The sequence below is a fragment of the Stylophora pistillata genome, chromosome 2 (genome assembly GCF_964205215.1).
Source record: "Stylophora pistillata chromosome 2, jaStyPist1.2, whole genome shotgun sequence".
NCBI classification, from domain to species: domain Eukaryota; kingdom Metazoa; phylum Cnidaria; class Anthozoa; order Scleractinia; family Pocilloporidae; genus Stylophora; species Stylophora pistillata.
In genome coordinates, this window is record NC_142520.1 from 7736682 (window position 1) to 7759635 (window position 22954).

The 22954-nt window shown below is 37.4% G+C and overlaps 3 protein-coding genes and 1 pseudogene across 5 annotated transcripts in view; 2 read left to right on the forward strand and 2 right to left on the reverse strand.

The window, feature by feature from the left end:
* LOC148736918 (uncharacterized) overlaps positions 1–22954 on the reverse strand; it is a 700731-nt gene that overhangs the window by 284145 nt on the left and 393632 nt on the right. The window lies entirely within an intron of this gene.
* Positions 17–9529, forward strand: LOC148736931 (adhesion G protein-coupled receptor D1-like). 2 transcript variants are annotated; one of them, XM_088750687.1, is made up of 15 exons: positions 17–890; positions 1326–1433; positions 1646–1733; positions 1992–2082; positions 2161–2207; positions 3435–3561; positions 3655–3764; positions 4611–4713; positions 4823–4973; positions 5108–5189; positions 5346–5412; positions 5783–5871; positions 7875–7995; positions 8249–8290; positions 8403–9529. In XM_088750687.1, the coding sequence occupies exons 1-15, from the start codon at positions 866–868 to the stop codon at positions 8541–8543; spliced, it is 1392 nt and encodes a 463-aa protein (XP_088606813.1). In that variant the 5' UTR covers positions 17–865; the 3' UTR covers positions 8544–9529. The 2 variants fall into 2 exon arrangements, with proteins under 2 accessions (XP_088606813.1, XP_088606812.1); XM_088750686.1 differs by lacking the exon at positions 17–890 and having other exon boundaries at positions 905–1433.
* Positions 9123–12461, reverse strand: LOC148736932 (uncharacterized). Its single transcript, XM_088749212.1, has 4 exons — positions 11705–12461; positions 11096–11263; positions 10474–10564; positions 9123–9243 (listed from the first exon to the last, which is right to left on the reverse strand). The coding sequence occupies exons 1-4, from the start codon at positions 11880–11882 to the stop codon at positions 9123–9125; spliced, it is 558 nt and encodes a 185-aa protein (XP_088605338.1). The 5' UTR covers positions 11883–12461.
* Positions 12482–22954, forward strand: part of LOC148736933 (macrophage mannose receptor 1-like) — a 68172-nt pseudogene continuing 57699 nt past the window's right edge.

Here is a 22954-nt window from a genome sequence, read left to right on the forward strand (position 1 = left end):
AATGATCATCATCATCAACGTTATTAGGATGCAATAAGTAAATAGTTGATTATCAGCGAGAAAATTTCCGACCGAAAACCAGTTGAACTACTTTCTAATTTTATTTTGTTTTTCATATTTTTGGTTTAATTTCTTTGTTCATCTATTTTTTTCTTTTTTTTTTAATGCTCCTACCAGGAACTGAAAGTGCTTTGGGGATATATCAATCCTTCGGCAATAATATTTGCCGTTCCAATGAATAGTCCCGAATGCCTCAGCTGCAGTCAGAAAATTTCTATTTCAGCCATAATTCGTACCACGTTTGGAAATAAACTATCGTCAACCTCAAAACTAATTTCGCTGTTCTGATCTAAAAAGCTACCCGCTCATTATTTTTCAAAACGTTTATTATTCAGAAAATTTTCTTTTCATTTTGAGCTCCAAAACGTCTTTCTCAATCGGGATAAAACGGAAAAAAAACAATCTTGATAGTTTTGAAACCAACAATGACCGTCAATGGCAGCCTGAACCATCTCATTGGACTATCTAATTCTTTTTCATAAGAGCCCGCGCTAAAATGTAGCCACATTATATACACACTGCGATTCGAATACTCATGGGAGATTCGGGGTTTTCTTTTTCATCACACTAAGGAAAAGTGGTCAGCATCTTACCTCAATAGAAATGTATTATATCATTACAGGAAGCTATATGGGTTTTTGAACTCTTCATCACTGGTATCGAAAAAATTACCAAATCTGTAGAGAGCCTTTCTTGTACAGAAGAGACTAAGACACTCAGAAGATCCACTTTTAGGGTGGCAGTCGCGTTTGAGGAATTTTCCCTAAATTATAGCAGGCTCCATGTAATTGGAAGAAAGTCCGTGATGGTTATCGACGGCCATAGGATGAGTGAGTCTGAATACTATAAAAACTAATCATGTCTTTAATCATCATTTACTTGTTTATCTACCGACTAGGTGACTTACTGATCTACCTGCCTTGATGCTGTAATGAACTATTCTACTGGCACGGGATTATTGTCAGATCAAACAGATCAGTCTGTTTCATCCTTTAACTCTCTTCGTTAACTGCTAATGAAGGAAAAGGATGATTATTTCCATCAACTGGAATCCTCAATCATAGTTAAACCGCTTGTTGTGGAGGTCATTATTATATCATGTCATGTCATTATATGATCATCGGTCAGCGAATTGTACTTGTTAGGAGATGTAGCAAAGAAAAGCCTTGTCATCATTATAATAGAGTAAAGGTATGACATGTTTTCAATCCAACGCGAAATACATTTCCTAAAAACGTGTTGTTGCTACGTGTTTTCTCCGTCAGGACTGCGTATTCAAAAAGTCTATCGTCAAAATGCAAGTGACTTCCGCTTTGGAGAACAAAAATGGAAAGCAAGCATGAAGGTCTCTTCTGCTAATTTTGTGAACAATGGTTTGTATCCGCAACAGTGGCAAATTTAATGTGTAAATGCAATACCTTTTTTTCGTTCCAAATTCTATTTCCAATTGAAATACATCTTCTATACATTGTAGTCTAGATGTTTGTTTACACAATCTATTTGACTCGGTTATCCGCAATATTTGTAATTCAAATAATCATTTTTTGCAGGTTATTTAACTTTTTCCCCCTTTTTTCCCTTTTAGTGTCTCTGGTTGTTGGGATTGTGTACAAGGATCTCCATGAATTACTAGCTATAGATCAACCCATCGGGATGAAAACAAGCAGTAGAAGGTGAATTTACTTCCCAAAGTTTTATGAAACCTATTGTACCTCTCATCTAACACAAATAGCAACGAAAGAAAGAGAAAAAAAAGTGAAATATTTTTTTTAAAACCCTATTTTGGTATACCCTTATGAGTCGATTACAGCTTTCGCGCCTAAAATATTAATGTGAAAGTTTATAAAGGAAACTAGTTTGCCATACCCATTACAATTTTCGCGCTCAAATTTTTTAATCTGTATCAAGTTCAAATTCTATTTTCCTCTTAGCCACTTTGGCTCCAGGATAATGGTCGTGACTATGGATCCGAAACCAAACAAACTGCAAGGGAATGTCATCTTAAAGTTCGGAAACCTGAAGGTAAGATCAACATCGTAATAATATCACGTTTTTTTACGTTGTGTTTAAATATTTTAAAGAGATTATATCCATTTTTAGGTCGATGGAGAAAAGAAATGCATGTTTTGGAGTGGCTTCGGTGAAAGGTAAAAATCGGAAATACAGATCATTTATCTTGCCTAAGAGGCAGTCGCTTCTTTGAAATCTCAAATTGATTCACAAGTTGAATGAATATCATTCTTCAAAGGCTTTTACCGGACTTAGGTAACTTCTGCCAACCATTATACCTTTGTTGAAATAAGATGTTATTCAGTTAGTTACAAAGGCATAAGAGACTCGTGGCAGGCCAAGCCGTTTAACTTTGTCCTTATTGACAAACTTCCTGTATTGCGCGTGGATAAGAATGTCGATATGTGATGCCTTTGTGCGATGATGATGTAAATGGAGATAGTGAATTGTGAACATCACAAATTCACCATCTGTATCAACATCATCACAAAACTGTTGTCTGTGAGGGAAATTCCAGTCTGATCAGTCAGTCCTCGGAGTAATATTCAATACTGGAAAAGTAATATCATTGTTATTGTAAAGTCTGTTCTTCGTGTTATTGTGAGTCTGGTGTCCCCACTCATCTCACCAATTCTTTTTAGAACATAGCTAGCAGAGTCGCGCAATCAAATTCATTATACGTAAGCGTGCTCAAAATCCCGATAGTGCACGCTGATAGCGTCAGCAAATCCGACTTCGCCAGAAATTTTTTTTTCGCGCGAGCGGCCATTGCTAGTGCGGGGAAAAATAATACATTTCGCGACAATAATGGATACAAACAGAAACTCGGCCTGCTAGTCCGAAAACGAAGACAATGTTTCGACCTTTTCCCATGGGCTAGAGTTCTTAAATGAGGCAGAAAAAGAGAAAAACAAAGGAAAAGGAGACTCGGCATCAGCGCCGTCACGATTCGCTTCAACTGATATTGTTGTCCGTTTTTCGCATTTGATGCACAATTCCACCGGCTATGTTCTAAAATAATTGGTTCATGCTTTCAGCTGTGCACTATCGAGTTATGGAGCACGCGGGAAGTTTGGAGAGCACTCAAAAAGCTAGAGTTGCCCTCGGCTATCGCCTCGGGCAACTCTTACGCTTCTTTCGTGCTCTCCAAACTTCCCGCGTGCTCCATAACTCGATAGTGCACGCTAAAGCATGAACCAATTGTTAATTGTAGCTGATAGAATCCTTTTGTTTACCGTTATTACAGGTTAACTTTTTTAGTTATATTTGTTGTTCTGTTTTGTGTCTACTTGTTTGAATTATTTTCTGTTTCTCCTTTTTTTTCGCATATTTTTGTGTGTCAACAATTTGTATTCTTTTTTTAGCTCAGACGGATTTTCAGAGAGAGGATGCCAAGTGGTTACATCGAAAAGCAGCTCAGAAGAAACGGTTTGCAGCTGCAATCATTTCACTCATTTCGCTTTACTAGTTGACTACAACCGTATCCCAAGGGTAATTAAATCATTTGTACCTTACCATGAGTATTACTTATCAATTCCGTTGAGTTCATTAATATGTTTCTAATATCTCGTGGTGTCATTTAAGACACAGCTCAACAAAGAGGACGAAACTAATTTGGAGATTATCACCTACGCAGGATTAAGCCTTTCCATCATCGGAGCACTTTTAACAATTATACTATATTCCTTCCTCATGTAAGTACTCCAGACAAAAGGTAAAATACATTATTAAAAACTGGATCATTGGATAATGCGATTTAAGACTTTTCATTGGCTTAGCCATTATGGTATATGAGCCAATATACCATAATCTCATATCTGTATATGGAAACATCCAGTTTCTTCTTACAAAATAAAGTCAAGAAGATTTGTCTAACATCTTGGGAGCGTTTTTTTAATAAAACAATTATTCCACTCGCGCTTGTTGGATATGAGATGACTATAGCCAACGAGGCGCTACGCGCCTCGTTGGCTATCTATCATCTCAAATCCAACAAGCGCGAGTGGAATAATTGCTAATTAGCCTTAACGAGACTTTGAAGACTTTGGAATTAAATCAGACCAGTTCGTGAAAAACTAATATTAAATAGAAATTTGTTATGATAACAATAATAATAATGATAATAATGAAATTAATAATAACAATAATAATAATATATAGATTTTGGTTTTACTATAGTTAACGAGACTACCTTAACTATAGTTAACGGGCTACGCTCATGCGCCCCGCCATACTATTCTTACTGTATCTGGCATACAAAAGTTTTAAACTGCCGCATCATAATGATAATAATAATAATAATAATAATAATAATAATAATAATAATAATATTAACAAAATAATTATAGAAGCTACGATAATAAGTGATTATGATAAAATAGATTAGAAGTAAATGAAATCTATCTGGGCGCTAGCGATTAAAACACCTAAACCGGTACAACATGAAATGAGAAGGATACGCTGTTATTCATATTTTCTTTTTTGTTTTTTCTATTTTTTTTGTTTTCTTTGTTCATTTGTCTGTTTAACTATTTTACCAGGGATTTTCGTCAGCCTCTATCTCAAATACGATTGAGTCTTTCTGTGTCCCTTGGAGCTGGACAAGTGATCTTTCTCGCGGGTATGAACGCCATAGAAAATACGGTAAGTGATCTCTCCATTCATTCATGGTCTTTACGCATTCTAGAAGCGTAAGATAATTTTCAGAAAGGAGCATGAAAAACACTCAAGAACTTTGCTTTCTCTCTCACAGGCTTCCTGTGTTACGGCTGCAGCTTTCATGCAATTTTTCCTAATGGCCGCTTTCTGTTGGATGCTGGTCGAGGGGTTTTATCTTTACCTGTTGGTTGTGAAAGTTTATAACATCAGCGAAAAAATGCTCATGTATCACGTCATGTCATGGGGTATTTTCATTTTATTTGCTGTCATGAGGAATTTTCATTTTATGTGTTGTCAGTTATTGATACCTATTTTGAATCGCCTCTAGTCTGACTGAACTTAACTCGGATTGCACTGACTCCCTCCTTCTAATGTTTAGGTTTGCCTCTTATAATGGTAGGAATTTCACTATGCATCGCCGCTGGAAAAGATGGAATAGAGAGCTATACCAGTGATAAATAGTAAGAGCAACGCTCAGTGCTGGTATCTTCCCCTTCTTCACTTTTTCTCTTTCTTTTTCTCTTTCGTTGTTATTTATTTTTTTTCTTGCTGTGGGAGGTTCGGGGGTTATTTTCTACAAATACATGTTTGTCTTTTGCTTCGTCTTCTCTTTCAAGTTGCTGGCTCTCCTCATCTAACGACCTGATCTGGATATTCGTTGCATTTGTGGCGTTTATGGAAATTGTAAGTCGATGATCAATCGATGCATCATAGCTATTTTTGAAACCAGGATTGACTACCTCTGGAGTTTTTTTTTTTTCTTTTTTTTCATGCTCCGAACAAAAACAAAGAACACCTTTGTGTTTTCGACTACCAGGCTCCAAGTGCCCAATGTATGCTGTAGCACTTGTCTTTTACTGAAGAACTAGGGAATGGTCTAACAGACCTTTTGGTTTTCTTTACCTCAACAGAAGAGCATCAAAGCACGTAACGCGAAGAGCTGGGCTGTAGGTCTCGTGCAAGATTTAGACTTTTAATTTTTCCATCGCTCTTAAAAAGATGGATAAAATTTTTCTTCAATCACAACACACTTTACACTACTTGTTTGTTTCAGCTCAACATTTTTATACTCGTCCGAGTCATAAAGGAGGTGAACAAACTATTGCAACCTACTGGGGAAGACAACCGTGCTCAGCAAATACAGTAAGATTTAAAATCAGAAGTTGAAATATTATTTCAATTAATGAGGGGAAGCCGAATGAAAAAAGTCAATAAGGAAAAATTGCTTTACAATCCTAAAAAGATAAGGTCTTGACTTGGTATTTAAAATTTTTCCACCAATTAGCAATCTTTCCTTTATTTCAAAATTGGTTCAAAGAGTGGCAGCCGATCAGATCCAATCCTACTTAAATGTCCATGATCTTTTTCCTTCACTGCAATCAGCCTATCGACAGCACCATAGAACAGAAACCGCCCTACTTAAAGTGAACAATGACATTTTGAATAACATAGTGGAAGAACACAGTGCAAGAACACAGTGCGTCACATACAATGAATATATGAAGTTCATATATTTAGAACTGCGGTATTAGATACGTATGATGCACGCTCCTCGCAGTAGAGAGCGCTATTTACGCAATAGCGAAAATCAGGTCTGTGGTTCGAATCCCGTACAGGCCTGGTTTTTTTCAGGTCTGATTTTCGCTACTGCATAAATAGCGCTCTCTACTGCGAGGATCGTGCATCATACGTACAGTGCGTCACGTTGCTTGTGCGTCTTGACTTAAGCGCCGCGTTTGATACCGTTGACCATCGAATTCTCTTACATCGTCTATAAATCTAATTTTGAAAAATTAGGCTCTGCACTTAACTGGTTTGAATCATTCCTCTCTAACAGAACCCTACCTATCTCAATAGGCGAAGTTCTATCGATTATCTTCAATCTTAAATTTGGAGTTCCACAAGGCAGCAGGCTTTTTAAGATCGTCGAATCACACCTTCCTAATTCCCATTGTTACGCAGATGACACACGACCGTACATTCTGACACGACTGGAGGAAATCGCTGCCTTAACTACCATGGAATCTTGCATCTGTCGCTGATATTAGTTATAGGATGCATACCGATAAGTTCAAACTGAATACGGATAAGAGAGAATGTCTTTTAATTGGAACACGACAACAACTTCAGAAAGTCAGTAACATTAGTATCTTATCGGCTGGCGAGTCCCAAATCGCTTCATCATATGAATTTGGAAACTTAAGAACCTGGTTTGATTCGAAAATGAGTGTGCTAAGTCAACAGAACCTGCTCATCTGCATTCTATTATCTTTACAACATACACAGAATTAGTCGTCCGGTCACTGAATAATCAGTTCATGCTTTCATAACCAGTAGACTAGATTATTCTAACAGTCTACTATACTGCCTCCCAAATTCACATATGGTGAATCTTCAACGGATACAGACTCTTACCGCTCGGTTGATCACTGGATCACCAAGATACTGTCATGTTACGCCATTGCTTTTCCATCTTCATTGGCTCCCGATTAGTTACCGTATAAAGTTTAAGATTTTACTTTTGACATTTAAGTGTTTATATGGTCTGGCCCCTAATTATTTGATTAGCATCAAAAAGCAATCCAGGTACTCTCTTAGGTCAAACGAGTCTTTATTACCCGAATTACTTAGCACCAAGACCCGTCCAACCCTTGGCGATTGTGCCTTCCAGTCAGCTGCTATCTCTGGAATGCATTACCTTCCACAACTCGCAACATAAAGACATTAGACACTTTCAAGACTAGACCACTTTCAAAGACACTTTCAAGACTGCTGCCAACACTAATTTTTTTAAATTTAGCTTTAAAATATGTTTAACTAGTTTTTTACTAGGTAATAGTTCCCTTCGAGTCCATAGGTTCGTAAGTTTTATAGTTCTTACATTTTTAGTTACTTTTAACATAATTTTACCTTACGATACTGTGAAGCGCAACTAAATATATCCACATAGAGGTCTGCGCTATATAAGTGTAAATTATTCTTATTATTATTGTTATCATTATTATTATCGTTATTATAATCTAGTTCTGAGGCGTTTTCCTAAACTCTCCTCTAGATGATCTAAAACAATTTCCACCTAAAATTGAATTTTGAAGGAAACGAACGTGTTTTTAATCCACAAATTATATACCGTTATCTTTCTTCAGACTTTGCATTAAAACATGCGTGGTGATGATTCCACTGCTGGGTATCACGTGGGTATTTGGTCTTTTGTTACCATTTCACAAAGCTTTTGCCTACATTTTCACCATCTTCAACTCTACTCAGGTAAGCTTTAAAGAAAAACCTCGAATATTTAATAATTCGTACGTACACTTCAATACTAAAACTACTGCCACATTCTCGTATTGGTCAGGCGACATTTCCGATCTGAAAAATAATTTATTCAAATTGAGAGAATTTCTTACTTCTTTCTTGAGATCTGGGACATGCCTTGAATTTTTTTTTAGATTTATTTACTGAATTAAACAGAATGAAATCTTGATGCAAAATCAGATCTTGATACAATTTTCTGTTTTAGGGTTTCCTGATTTTCGTCTTTCATTGTGTACGAGACAGCCGGGTAAGATGGATATCAATCTAAAGATGCACCTAAAGCATATTTCGAAGTTTCTAGATATTGACAAAGATGTGAGTGCTTGGTGATTCATATTTCGTCGCGTGTTTATTTACAGATTAGAGAGCGATTGAAAAGAAAGATGAACACCATTCTTCCATCTGCAGACAATGAACGCCCTGCAAAGAAAAGTTCGCAAGTTAATCCAAGAGATGTCGGCAGTGCTTGGGCAGTTGAATTGCAGTCGTTTTATGAATAGCAATATAATATACCCCTCTCTTTAGTTGCTTAGTTCAGCCATATAGTACCGTAGTGTCAGTAAAATCTGGTCGTCCTGATTCGACCCGTTAGTCAGTATTATAATTTTATTGAAGTCATTAGAGTAGTGCTGTTGGTTGTTGTTGACATAAGTTGATATTAAGGAGCGCGGTGAATAGTGCACATTCTTTGTTGTCAACTACGCTGAGCCAAGTTTGTTCGACATGTTTTCTGGTTGAACCGCTTAGTGGTACCTGAAACTGCCTCTTGAAAATGTTGCACGCAGAGTGGACGTCTGAAACAAAATTCTTCGTGGAGAAGCATAGGAGCAGAATGCGTGTAGTCATACTCATAGACAATTAAAACATAAGGATTTTTTTTCAAAGGGATTTATTAAATAACTATACTACATCGTAACACTAACGCAATATTATTTTGCAGTAAGTACATTTACAAGGTTCTAGTTCTTGTCTTTTTGGCTGCAAATTACTTTATGTGCACAGAGTTGAATAATTCCAATGTTTCACAAACTTTCGTAAAAGAAAAAGTTATAAAAGTTAAGTAAAACTTAAAGGGTATCTCAACTTTCGGTGGCTTTGGAAAGCAAGCTCGACACTTGTTCACCTCTTTCGGTGTAGAATTTAACTTTTAAGTGAACTAAATTACTGGGGTAACCATTCATCATAGGGCCTTTGTCTTTTCTGTTAAACACATAGTCGGAATAAAATGTCTTATAATTAATGCAAGCTATTTCAACAATGGAATAAAAAGCAATCTAAGGAAGGTGAGGCAGTTGAACTAGAACGCGACACTGAAATTTCGTAATCCTAAATGCCATGTTATACTGTACAAGCAAAATCGTGTCAAACGTGCGCTATTTACCAAGAAAACAGCTTTTTTTGTTATCTCCATTTAGAGAAGTCTCGATTCAGAAGTTAAAAAGTAGAATGCGAAACGAAAAAAGTAAAATCTGACGCGTATCACCAACATTTGATGTGTATGAACATTTTTTGTCACTAGGCCCGTAGTTGAAGAATGCAATGATGCAATATCACACCAGGTTCTCTAGTTTCTCCGCATTCAGTCCATGAAAATCACGCTCCAAGTCGCCGCTCTCAATGACCAGCGGTTGCATGCATACCTAAGGATGTGCGATCTAAGTCGGAAGTTAAAGACCGATGCCATTGTAGTTTGAGTTCAACAGCCATTTTTCTTTACTGTGGTTTCACAACTCACCGCCGGCTCTAGAGCCTGCTTAACGGTTTGAAGTCTTTTCTGGACTATTAGTTGGTGTAAAGTAATAAATATCCATTTGTGAATATTATAGACGGTTGGCTTGTAAACAGACTCAAAGGTCTGGTGATGGGTATAAGGTCGTTGTCATAGCTTGGAGTCTGCCTGCTTAGTATCTTGGCATTGGGGCTCTGTATCGTGTCTGTGTGACTAACGAAACAAAACACTCAGTAAGAAATAGGAAAAGAGAAGTTTGGTGAGCAGAAATGTTAAAATAAAATACGTTTAGTCAGGACTAGTGTAAATACCAAAGGTTACACTGCTTTTTCAGCGAGAAAACTTACGTTTTGGAAGCATTTCATCATCTTCGTCATCGTCCAGCATTCTTCTTTGTTTGCGAAGTTTTTGTTTGAAAAGGTAATCATGCAATCGTGTTTATTTATAAATATAATAAATTTATAAAGACACCAGAAATCAAATCGATTTGTTGTTTACCACATTATCGACGTTGTCTGTATTCTCATCGACAACGGCTAAGTGGCCAATCAGATTGCGAAATTACTGCCAATTGAGGTGAAAAATCTTATTGACAATGGTTTTGGAGCAATGCACGCTAGAATCTCTGCAGTTGTTGTAAAAATCTTACTACAGTTGTTTTGATCAGTCCCATCAAGCCAAAGCATACTCTATTATCTCACCTTTTTGTGCACATACACACAGCCCATATCACTCCACCGATTCCGGCCTCAAAAGCTAAGGAAGCGGCTATAATGTACACTATCATCCAATCTGAGGACGAAAACATAATCAATTATCCAAGTGAGTGCTTATTATCATTAACTGTAAGAGGTTAGGAATTGACTTTTACGATATGGAGCTAAATGATGGTGCAAAATGGGCCTGGAGAGTCCTTTATCGAGAAGTAGATGATTGTCAAAGGAGTTTCTGTTGTGGGTGAAGCAAACGATCTGAGGTATCGGGAAGCTTCAAAGAATAAATGGCAAGAAGCATCTAGTTTAATTACGAATCGCAAGTCTCTTACAACGGAAAATCTGCAAAAGTTGTTATTTGCTCGGTTTAAAGCTTCATCTTTTATCATAAGGCTTTATAAAAAGCATGAAGCGGACCAGAGGAGCTAACCTTTTTCTTTTTGACCGGACGATCCTATATTCATATATGCCAACTTGACATTTGCCCCTTCTGAAACGGGCTCAGCACTTGTCTGGCATAAGACACCGTCAAGACATTACACAGCGAAACACTTTCCACTCAGTAAATAAGCGATATCACACGAGGGACGAGCACAGCATCGACCCATACAGTGGTGGATATCATCCGCGTCACTCAGGGCTGTAAAGTTACTGGCCTTGGTTCCTGATCTAAGTTTGATATCATTGGATATTCTGCTGTCCAACATGCACGTGGCAGATGAAGAGGCCAGCTCTGTAGTTGTAGAATCTTCTGGTGAAGAAGCAACTTCTGATAAATCTTGGGAAGTAATTGCATCAGTTGTTAATGGTCTTTCCTCATTTCGTTCAATATAACGGCATAAACAAAAGTAACAACAACAACACTAAAAACATAAGACAGAAGCTGTTCGCAATCAGCCAGCTTGACCAAAGAAGCTTTTTTTTTTACCTATAATTGTTCCTACACGGGAACAAAACATCTTACCCGCCCGGTAAGCCAGCCTTTTGAACTTTCTCATTCAAATATCGTTTTTTGCCAAGCTCTATTAAAGAAGGTTCTAAGTAGGTGTAATTACACATTTAATGATTACATCCCGAGGACAATCACAGAGAAGCCAAAAAAAAAAAAAATTCCCTGGGTAGTTAATAAATCTGTAATATATTCTCTTACCTATTGTCGGCAGATAAATCTGAAATTCACGTTTTCACTTTCATTCAAGTAATTATCATTAATTATTACCTGTTTCCTCTTTAGGCTCCGCTTTCATTACCATCGTGGGGATCAAAGGCGACTTCTTAGAGGCCTTTACCGAGACTGGAATACAGAAATCCTTCCTGGAACATGACACAGAATAGCATTTCTTCTCCACCATATAAGCTATGTTGCACTTCTTACTGTCGCAACATTTTCCATACATTTAGCCATAGTGTCCACGTCTTTGACAACGGAGAAGTTGTTTTTGTGAATTCCACCCGGAAGATCTTTGTCATTGGTAATGTTGCTGTGTTTGCATTTGAGGTATTTGGGCTCTGGCGGGATAGCTGGTGTTTTACTTGATTCTAGTGGAGAAAAATTCAATTAAACACGTTATCAATCACAAAATTAAACAACTAGCAGCAGAATTCCGAACCACGACAGACATCCATGGATCATAAAAACCGAGAACGCCGATATGAAGGGAAATACCCCGACGAAGAGATTAGCACCTTTGCTACCGATGAACTCCCAGTAGCACATTCGATTTTTTTTTTTTTTAACAATCCCTGCGTCAGGTCGAAAATTGAACAAATTAACCTACCTTTTGTTATCCGAAGTTTTCATTGGTCTCACATAAGAAAGCTGAGGATTGTAATCTGTTGGGGAAGCTTTTGAATGTTGACAGAGTTCTTTACTTTTACAAGCTACAGAGTAGCAGGTCTCACCGAGCATAAATGCCACATGACACTTTTCATCCTTGCAGCATATATCTTGGCATTCTGTGAGGTAACGGGTTTCGTCGCTTATTGTTAGTTATGCATGGAGATCATTGATACAGCCAGTATTTCGTCTCCATTTTCAACATTATCCCTATTACTATCGTCCATATGATCAACACATCTGTATTTTTTTCTTTTATTCATTTATATATTTATGTTTCTTATAGAAAGTCTATGTGTCGGTTTCAAAAATTCTTCGTACATAATTACAAAATGGGGAGGAAGTTATACGGATAATTATATCGTCTGCCGCAATCTTGAAGGATACCCTCTTTCCATTGAAACCGATGAAGAATGGAAGTTTATCAATCGTGAGATTCAAAAGCGTAATAATTGGAATACTTATGCGTGGCACTCGAATGGGAATTTGAATTGGGAATGGTTTAGTGGAGCACCACTGAAAATTTCAAAATGACGAGATTCTGAGCCAAATGGTAACGACGACTTAGCGAAATATCCAAGAATGAAGGCCTCTTTAACGGTGTCTCTAGATATAATGAAAATGCCTTCATCTGTGAATTTCCTGAGGGTAAGGAAACATTCCACCTATAAAGTACATTAAGTACTAAACCATTTCCACTTTGCCCTGGTCCCACTAAAATCCTTTAAGCAGGCTTGTATTAAGTAAGTTTTACCTGAGTTTCAGACCAATTCCTGACGAACCCCTAGGGTGGCCGCTTAATAGGGGTTGGACTGTAGTTTTAGTGCATCCGAAATAGTGAAGAAAGATGTGTCAAGTGCCACTCCTACTAAGGGCAGTCTTCCGACCGAAAAATAGCAGCCCGTTATTTTTGCCATTTTTTATAAAAAGAAATCAGTTTCATGCGTTCTAGAATCATCCTTTATTTTCTGCACCCCAGGCTACAGCAAATTTTCAGCGGGCAAAGTGCCTAAATGAAGAAAAATCCAAAGGACACATTTCTCAAAATTTGTCGAGGGCGCCTATTACAAAAAAAAGCCAGTTTGAGTGGACATTGAAGCTTAGTACAGGGTGTCCCTTGCATTACTTTAGACAGCAAATTGCTATAAGTCGCTCTGCCTTAAAAATACCAAGAGATCAGTTCAAAGTTGTTTTCCTTTTGCTTTTTTATCCATAAAGAAGGTCCACAGAAATTAAATCATTCAATATTTTATATGGAATTTGTCTTGACCGCCATCTTTGTTTTCATCCAACTGCAATCCACTGACCAATGAATGCAGGAGCAAAATGTCCTCGATTTCTGGCGATGTTTGCCCTAACACGAGGAAAATGCTCGATCACTCCGCCAATCGGTATCTCACTGGAGACTTATTTCAATTTGAGCTGTAGCAATTGGGAAAGTGACAGCACCCCTCTGTCCTACGAGTTTCAGTACAGGCTACAGAACGGTCTGTACAGCGTGTTATATCGTGGTGCAAACAACACCATAAGTGGCTCTCGGATACCGCCTGGGAATAAGGCAGATAACTTTACTGTGAAGTTCAACGTTACAGTGACTAACAGTTTTGGAATTTCTGCTTCCTCATTCCCTTTGACAGTCCAGGTAGGTCCATAACTGTTGATTTAATTTCTAGCATGAGATAACGTGGTAGCACCTTAATTACTTTTGGTCACTATTAGTTTAGATTAAGAAGCTATCTTTAAAGGGAGTGAGGATTTAAAGAAACTGTAGTGCTACGTCGGCTGGGGTGTCAAACAAAAGCTTTTCCAAAAACGTTTTACGGTGGTCAAGTTACACTCTCGATTTAATTAATAAAACAAAATTATGTTGTCAAATTTTCTTTCAGCATGTCACCAAGTCGATACCTGCTTTTGAATTTTTTTTCAGATCAAGCCATTTCTTAATATCTCAAACCTTCTCATGGCGAATGACAGTTCATTCAATGAATTCATGAGTAGCGGCGCTATTTGCGAACTCTGTCTTACAATCAGTTTTACAAGAATCCTCAATGGATTTGCAGAAGAGATGCACGGTACTTTTAAACGCCATATGCATACTTAAGAAATGAAACAAATGAAATTCATCGTGATCTTAAAACCCAAGAAACAAAGAGTTTCCATGGAGAAAAACAAAACAAAATTCAATTGGAAATCAAAAATCAAAACATCAACACTCCAATAACAAACAAGTGTATTACATTAAGTATATTAGCATTTTTTTTTTGAGCAAATCAAAGGCTTACATGTTCAATATCTGAGATCTTTGATGCTCAAGAATCAGGACTTGCATGTTTTATGTGTTCTTCCTATTGTTTCTGCGTCAAAAAGTTGCAATAGGGCTTATTATGAATAGAATGGAGAACGCTCTACAGCCTTAAATTCAATTTGAAACGAGTATTTTCAACGTCTTAAAAATGACGTTTGAAAAATGTTCCATTGGCGTAAATCGCCCACACACACCCCTTAGTTTCAGCTTGGAACTGTATTTGAACTTCCGATGTCTTAGGACCAATCAGGTGCTTGTGAATGTATCTTTTTGATGGTTGTTAGTGGCAATATCATCTGGAGACCTGAGTCTAAATATACCTTTAGAAAGATTTCCCTTCGAATGAGCCTCGTGTGTGAGATATAGTCAATTTGCTTAATTCTTTCCAGCTTAAAATAGACCTTTTAGTTTTTCATGTTTATCACTTTCAAGGTAATGCACAACATCCTTGTAAAAATTTTTTCTTTTAAACGATAAAGTGTGGCGGACCTACTTTAAAGCTCATCAGTTATCTGTTCTGCTCTTCAGGTTTTGGATAAAGTGCCCTACGATTCACTGGTAAGTTACATTGTATTTCTTTGAATGCGACACAAATGAGAAAATGACAAATACAATATACTAATGTTTGAATAACTTTGGTCGTTATGTCGACTTATCATGCTATGACATTTTATAGGCCAGACGGACTCACCAGACGGACTCAAAACCCAGAAGCAACAACAACAACAACGATTAAGCAAAATGAAAACAAAAACACGAAAAAGGCGACACATGCTTAGTGGTTTATGGTTTTGAACTTACATTAATTAGTTCCGCGCAGAATATCTCTTAAAAGTTCAATGAAAACAAAACTGAATAACCAATTTCAGCTGCTCAAATTAATTTGCATTCCACAGAATATCTCCTTAACTGCAATCCGTTCAGTGACGTCCCTTCTATGGTCTCTTGCCCAGAAAAGAGACATAGCAGACAAACAGCTGACAACTCAGTCACCAGAAAACTTGGCTTTATGTTTAAATAGCGTGCTGAAGGCAGCAGCATTGATTGCTTCAGAGGATTCAGAATCAATTTTTTAAGAACAGGTATTGTAATGTACATTTAGGTGGTGTCGAGAGGTCTACGAAAAAACACTCTTTTTTAACGTATCCTTATATGCGAGCAAATCCCTCTTTTCTCTCTTTCTACCTTGCGGTCATTACTTTTAAAATCATTGGTGAGTGGCCTACTGCAGATTACTGTTAACTTCACCGTCACTTTCTTCTTCATTCATATTTCGGACCCTTTTGTTTCAAACTTTTCACGACTTATAATTTGCCTATATTCCATGTTTATTTATGTCATTTCTACAGGGTAAGATATTGGTGAAGATTTCGATGAAGATCCTAGAAACCGTTTCAGACTCATTGTTGGCCTTAACTGCCCCTGATGGAAAAGCAACATCAATCACGGCAAGGCAATTTTCCATGACACTTGAAAGATATAGCCCCTAGAGACTTTCAGGACTGGAAATAAAAGCAGGAAATGGATGGTTTTTGTTACCATCTGAAAGCCAACTGATAATCTCCAGAATGAATAAAACAAGTTTTGTAGATGCTTAGGTAGGTATTCATGTACTAAAGGAAAATGCAATGTATTTGCGGCAAAATCAGGAAAGTATTTGTCAGCAGATACCGACGCCAGACAAGTTAAAGTAGTGAAGTAGTACACCAGGTACCTTGAAGACTGCTGACAACCAGAAGCAATTATAGTACTTATTTTGCTTTTGACTTGTTCAACTCTAACATTTAGTACAACGAAAAAAAAATCGAACCGAATCAAGCTAGATTTTCCTAATATCGCCTTAAATATATTTCAAAACTGAGTTGAAAACAGCATCAAGTCTCTCAAAAGCCTTAGTCGTTAGCCCGATAATTCTCGCTTTCAAATATTTCCAAAAAGTGACCACGCGAATAGAATTGTATATTTCTTCAAATTTTTTTCCAAATATATACATATGAGTAGACAGTGCTGTTTCGGCCTTCTGTGCCTCATCAATACATAAGCTTGCGTTCAATAGCCCAGCGAAAGACCTTGTTAAAACAAACAAACAGACAAACAATCAAAGCTAAAATTATATTCTTGTACATGCTTTGATTCTCTTTGAACCCTTACACTTGGGACGGCACAAAGGAGCGAGTTTGATCTGATGTTGTAACCCTGAAGTTGAAAAACAACTACAGCGAGCCTATTAAAGTATGAAATCTCCCAGGGGACATTTTCATCGTTACGCCTTCAAAACTTCAAAAGAACTTTCTAGGGAAATCATGGTATTTCACGAAAAATGTTGATGTACGTTTCCGCGAGATAAACATCAAATATGAAAACACCTTGTTGATTGTCAACATGAAACCTGAAGACCCAACCGTACATCTGTTTGTCTATATGCGTTTTGGTCAGCGGCCAACATCTCAACACCACGACCTCAATGCCACAATCTCTCAAGACAAAAAGTGTGTTTGGATGCTAAGTGCACATGGCAAAAGTCAAGAACAAACAGTCTGCTCTTTTAATCCATATGCACCGATACAGGTTCTAGCTGAGCATCCAGGAAAATACTTTCTTGGCGTAAAAAATGTCAACGCCAAGATGAACGTATCTCACAAAAGACAGAGAAGATCTTGTTTTGGAGAAAGGCGAGGGAAGCGCTCCTGCGTCGAAGTCAAAGATCCACCCCCCACCCCACCCCAGAGTATAATTGTCACTGTAATAAGAGTTTATGATTCCAAAACAGATCAAAACTATATTCTAAAGGTGGCCTTAGGTAGTTGTGTCTACTGGTCAGAAAAGATTGACAAGTGGATATCATCTGGCTGTCAGGTAAGTGTAAAGTTAAATATATACCTTAGGAAATCGTTTTTGCTATAATTTTTGCATTGCTTTCAACATATTTCATATGATTCGTTCCTTTCTGAGTCCTGATGTTGTAATAATCCTCATTCACCAGGTTTATTATTGCATTCAGGCCAAAATTTGATTCGATAACATTTCCATTGGCCCTGCTATCGTAAAAAGTCGAATAAATCCGATACCCAGAAAAAGCGAAAGCAGTGCCTTCAAAAGGAAAGACACAGAGCGATAAGAAGCGGCAGCCAAAATGATCATTTTTATTACATACATCTTCCTTATAATGTATAATTCCAGGTTTTAGCAGCATCGGATGGATTCATAAATTGTAGCTGCAACCATTTGACATTATTTGGAGGAAGTCTTTTACTTGAACCGCATCCTATTGACTTTGACAAGGTTCTAGTCGAGTTCCAGCAGTTACCGGAGACTGGAAATATTGCAGTAGTTGTGGCTATGGCGGTGCTTTTATTGTGTTATGTGTCTACACTCGTTATCGTAAGGAAATTTGACAAGGAAGACACGAAAAATGTAAGTATAGAGCCAGACTTTGTTTGGGACGGTTTTTTTAATGGGGTTTACCCTCCAGTACACTGTATAACTGTTTACTCGCAAGACCTGATTCTGAATTCCCACTTCCAGCTGCTACACATTTTTCTTTGGAGATAAGTCATGACAATTTTTTAATAGATCAAGATAACAACTTCTGCTTGCTAAATTTGATTCTCATGCCCTGTTTACTGGATAATGAACGGGTATTACAGGACAAAATTACGTATAGCTCACCTTTGAGAGTTATAGGGTTAAGAAAAAGAGGTCTTTATTTATCAATTTTTTTTACATTATTTGCTTTAAAAGCTTTGTTGACATGAGTGTTATCGTAGATTAATAGTCAATTAAATTAAACCGTCTTCAGGATTCACCATGTTTTTTTCTTCGGAATAGAACACCAAAAAATCTAATTGAGAATATGAATTAGCTAGTCATATATATAACAGATGCGTTGTCACGGTTTTTTTTTTTTTTTGTTTTGTTTTTTTCTAGAAGGAATTACCGATCCACCTTCCATCTTCTCCAAACAGTACATATGAATACGAAATAGTGATTACTGCCGGGGCCTGGAAAAACTCGGGTACGACTGCCCATGTTGCTTTGGAGATTTACGGTTCGGACAGAAAAAGTGGCATTCTTTATCTCAGCCAAGAAGAGCCTGGTGCAGTTAATACGTTATTCTCTCGAGGTAATTCTGATGTTTTTGTACTTTCTGTTAACAAATCACTTAGTCGATTCAAGTAATGCAGATTGGTCATAATAATTTTGAAGATGATCCTTCGTGGTTTTTAGAGGAAATTCTGTTTCGGGACGTACAATCTAACCAGTCGTGGAAATTAATGGTGAGTCAGTGGTTTCCTCTTGAGCGGGGAGACGGGCGCATCGAGCGAACAATCTACAAGGCCTCAAATCAACTGGATTTTGGAAGTGAAGTTGCAAGACGTTGGCGAAGGGCTAACGCTCGCTTCAACGAAGGGCTAACGCTCGAAACGTCAGCCTTTGTAATCGTTATGGTGGCCAATTTACACTTCAACTTTGTTGATATATCCAAATTATTTCGTTGGCGAAGAGGCCTCGCAGAGTGGCATATTTGGATTTCAGTTGCAGCGAGGTTACGAAGAAGCCTCTTTACAAGAGTACAGCGGCTTTCTTGTTGCCTTTCAGTGCTTTTGATATCCATGATTGCTAATGCGATGATCTATAGGTTAGAAGGAAATTATGAACAGCCTATCGAAGTTGGACCGCTTAAAATGTCGTGGAAACAAGTTGTGACTGGCACTGAAAGCGCACTGGTTGTGACACCCATAAACATTGTCATAGCGTTATTTTTTTAGAAAGGAGCTGAAAAGTATGGAAAAAACAACGGCTATTTTCATAAAGATGCCCTTATCACTGGTATCGCTTGGTTTTTGTTGCTCTGTTCTTGTACTGTTTCGGCTGTGATTTCAATCTTCTACATTCTAACTTGGGAAAAGAGTGTCAGTGAGCAGTGGCTGTCTTCAATGCTTATCTCATTCGCCCGGGGCGTAACAATCAAGGAACCAGTAAAGGTGTTCCTCACAGCTCTAACTGTCGCGGCCATTTTAAAGATAACGGCGAAGAGATCAAAAGTGCATGCCTGCGAAAGCCCTCAGCAAGTTAAGACCGGGTATTCTAAACAAAAGTTTTGTGCACTGCAATTATCAGAAGTGGAAAAGATGAGGAGACGACAGGTTAAGAGAAAGAACCGTAAACGTTACCTCACAGAGTTGGTTATATACTTGGTCTTCGTTTTCCTGCTTATGGTAATGTGCTATGGCAACAGAAATGAGCGATGAAAGGGTTGAATTATAGCAGCTAACAAGATCATCCAGGCATAAATTGACAATGTTATCATTGCACAGTGCTGAATGCGCCACGCTCTATGCTCTACAACCATAAGGGAAGTAGTGAACGGTTAAATAAAGATATCTCGGTATTAGAATATCCTTTAACCACAAGTTAATATCTGTTCTTGACTATTATTATACGTGAAAAGAATATGGGTACTAAAGATGAATATATAAGTAAAAACAAAGGAAGAGATAAGATTAGAGTCGTTTCGGAATGTAGTTTTTAGTTTTGTTAAGACACAATATCATTTGGAAACAGTTAACCACAATCACAAAAATACTCGGTTACGAAATTGAAATGCGCGATATAATTCATGGTTGTTGTGTCATAAATAACGCTCGGTGCATCACCTTTCAGAAATAATATGTAGGGTCTCAAACCTGTAACAAGATAGCTTGAAGCCTGTAACAAGATATCAGCCGACAAGCGCACATTTCAAGATCTCCTTCGAGAAAAAAACGAATTGAGTTCATCGTTTAAAAATTATCTAGATGTTTTGATTGCGGAATGAAAAGTCTTGTACGAAAAGGGAAGAGTGTTCATCCGAGCTCATTTTATAAATCACGTAGCCCCGTTTTCTGCCTTTAAAAGCACACACAACCCACAATTCCTCTGTTTGCTCCGACGAAGGGCTAACGCTCGAAACGTCAGCTTTTATAATCGCAACGGTGGCCAATTTACCATTTCAACTTTGTTGATATATTCAAATTATTTTGTTTTAATGAAGCCAACCATTGCTCCACATCTGGTGGAAAAAGCCTATAGCGTCATTGGTCCATTCATAAAGAAAAGAAAATAATTGTGACTTATGTCAGTAAGAAGCGATCGATCATTGTTTTGTCCATCACATGCTATCTCCTTTAAAACGTTAGGAAATCTGCTGCACTTGGGTTGTTGTCAAATCAAGAAGTATATAACATAAACATATCGGCCTCTACTAGAAGCAACTTCTGCATATCATCAGCTTCATGAACTGGGCGATAAGTGGGCTTCAATCCGGTCAAATGTTCACAGCACTGTCAATACATTGTGCACTGAGTAAGTAGAAATACTACTTTATGTAGTGGTTATGCTCCAGAAATGTAAGGGAAGTACTGAACGCGCGGTGAGATAAGGATATCTCGGTATTGGAACATGTTGTAACCCCAAGCGAAATCCAACCGGAAAGAAAATATTATCGGTGGCTTTTATTAGGCTCTCTCGACGAAACATATTTAACTTTGTCAATGTTTGTTCTTTACTTTTATTATACTGGAAAAGAATACAGGGAATGAAGACAAAAATACAAATAAAAACAAAGGAAGACAAGTGTTTTAAACTTGTTTCGGAATGTAGTTTTTTGTTTTGTTAAGACGCGAAATGATTTGGGAGTTGTTACCCACGATGACATATTACGCGGTTATGAAATTAAATTGCATAACATAATTCGTGGTTGTTGTCTCATAAATGATGTTCGGTGCACCACCTTTTAGAAATAATATGTGGGGTCCCAGAACACAATAGCCTAGTCACCTGCCTTCTGAAGTTGCTGTGACAAGTTGTCAGCCAACAAGCATACATTGTAAGATCTCCTTCGCACAAAGACGAATTAAGTTTATCGTTTAAAACTTATTCAGACGTTTTACATGCGGAATGAACAATCTTACACGAAAAGAGAAGGGTGTTCATCCGAGCTCATTATATAAACATGCTCTATAGAAAACAATGATTGTTATAAACAAAAGACAAGTTTGGACATAGTATTTTCACAGTTAATGGCGTCAGCAACTGTCAACTTGTGACGAGTTTATCTTTTATTTCCCTTTAAATTAAGTTCCTGCTTCCTCGACTTTTCATCGACTTGAGTTGTTGAATGTTTTTCTATAAAGGGACATCAAAGCATTTATTGGCGTTTCCTCGTCGCTAATTCATCGATATAATTTTGGGGTGAAACCCTCTAAGTTGCAATTAAACATTTGCCTTGCTAATTCATAATGTTCATTTCCATTCGATTCACTTTTTTTTAGATGTTGCATTGATGAAAAACAAGTAATAGTCTCAAATGGCGCAAAATATACTTGTTAAGTATGCCCCTACTATGCCATTTGAATAAGGTCAAGGGAACGCGCAAAATTTGACACAATAATGCAATGAAGAACAAGGCAAACATTTGGTCGGATAGCGGAGCAACAAAGTGGTTGCCCAGAAAGATCCCCAGTTTGATACTTTTCGTTCTTTAAGAAATAGGTATTTCAAGAACGTCATACTTCTTTTTCTGTTTACCGTAAAGAACGCTTTAAAATGACTAAGTGATTCTCAAATTTCAACAACAATTAAGGATATTTCAATAAAATAAAGCTAAAAGGCACTAGCATATGCTTTGCTCCAAGCATATGACGTCGTTGCACAAAAGGAATCAGCGCCCATCCCGGTTACTTCGAGGTGCAGTTGCGAACTGGGTTTAAACCGGATAATGTTTGGCATCTTTCATAGAAATTTCTTCAGATAAGGAATATCTGTGAGAATCATTTCAAAATAAGTTTTGAGCTTTAAGGAAAACAAAATCAAAGGAAAGAGATAGATACAGATGGAAGCTGTTCTGCTCGTTGTTCTTTAAATAATACTTTTTGCAGCACGCAACCGTTATCAACATTTTAGGTCAAAAGCGTTTTCTGTGTTTGCTTTCAGTGCTTGACTCTATGAACGAGAGAGATTGCCTCTTTTTGTTTATTTCTTGTTTTTTAACCAGATACCTTGAATAAACATTAAAGCCAAGACTCTCACCGCTTTCGTCGTGAAATCTTAAAACGTCAACCAGTAAATTGAACCACATTATGTTTCCGACATAGACCGATCCCGCATAGCCGAAGATAAAACTAAAAATTTCATGGTTTAATTGTTTGTATTTTATTTGCATGTCGAACTAAGCATGAACTATTTTGGCTATCGCTTCCGATAAAAATTTTTATAAATATTGAAACGCGCTTTCTTCTTGCGGTAAAAAATCGTGGTCCTTGAATTTCAGTCGAGTTAAAATCTCC

Excerpts from the sequence above, each read along its gene's own strand:
- LOC148736931 (XM_088750686.1), top strand. The coding sequence starts at position 1,259 with ATGTTTTCAATCCAACGCGAAATACATTTCCTAAAAACGTGTTGTTGC. Across the intron at positions 2,083-2,160 it reads TAAAGTTCGGAAACCTGAAG|GTCGATGGAGAAAAGAAATG; the intron begins GTAAGATCAACA and ends ATCCATTTTTAG. Across the intron at positions 4,714-4,822 it reads TGAACGCCATAGAAAATACG|GCTTCCTGTGTTACGGCTGC; the intron begins GTAAGTGATCTC and ends TCTCTCTCACAG.
- LOC148736932 (XM_088749212.1), bottom strand. The coding sequence starts at position 11,882 with ATGTATGGAAAATGTTGCGACAGTAAGAAGTGCAACATAGCTTATATG. Across the intron at positions 11,264-11,704 it reads GGAGCCTAAAGAGGAAACAG|ATTTATCAGAAGTTGCTTCT; the intron begins GTAATAATTAAT and ends TTACTTCCCAAG. Across the intron at positions 10,565-11,095 it reads CGCGGATGATATCCACCACT|ATTGGATGATAGTGTACATT; the intron begins GTATGGGTCGAT and ends TTTCGTCCTCAG.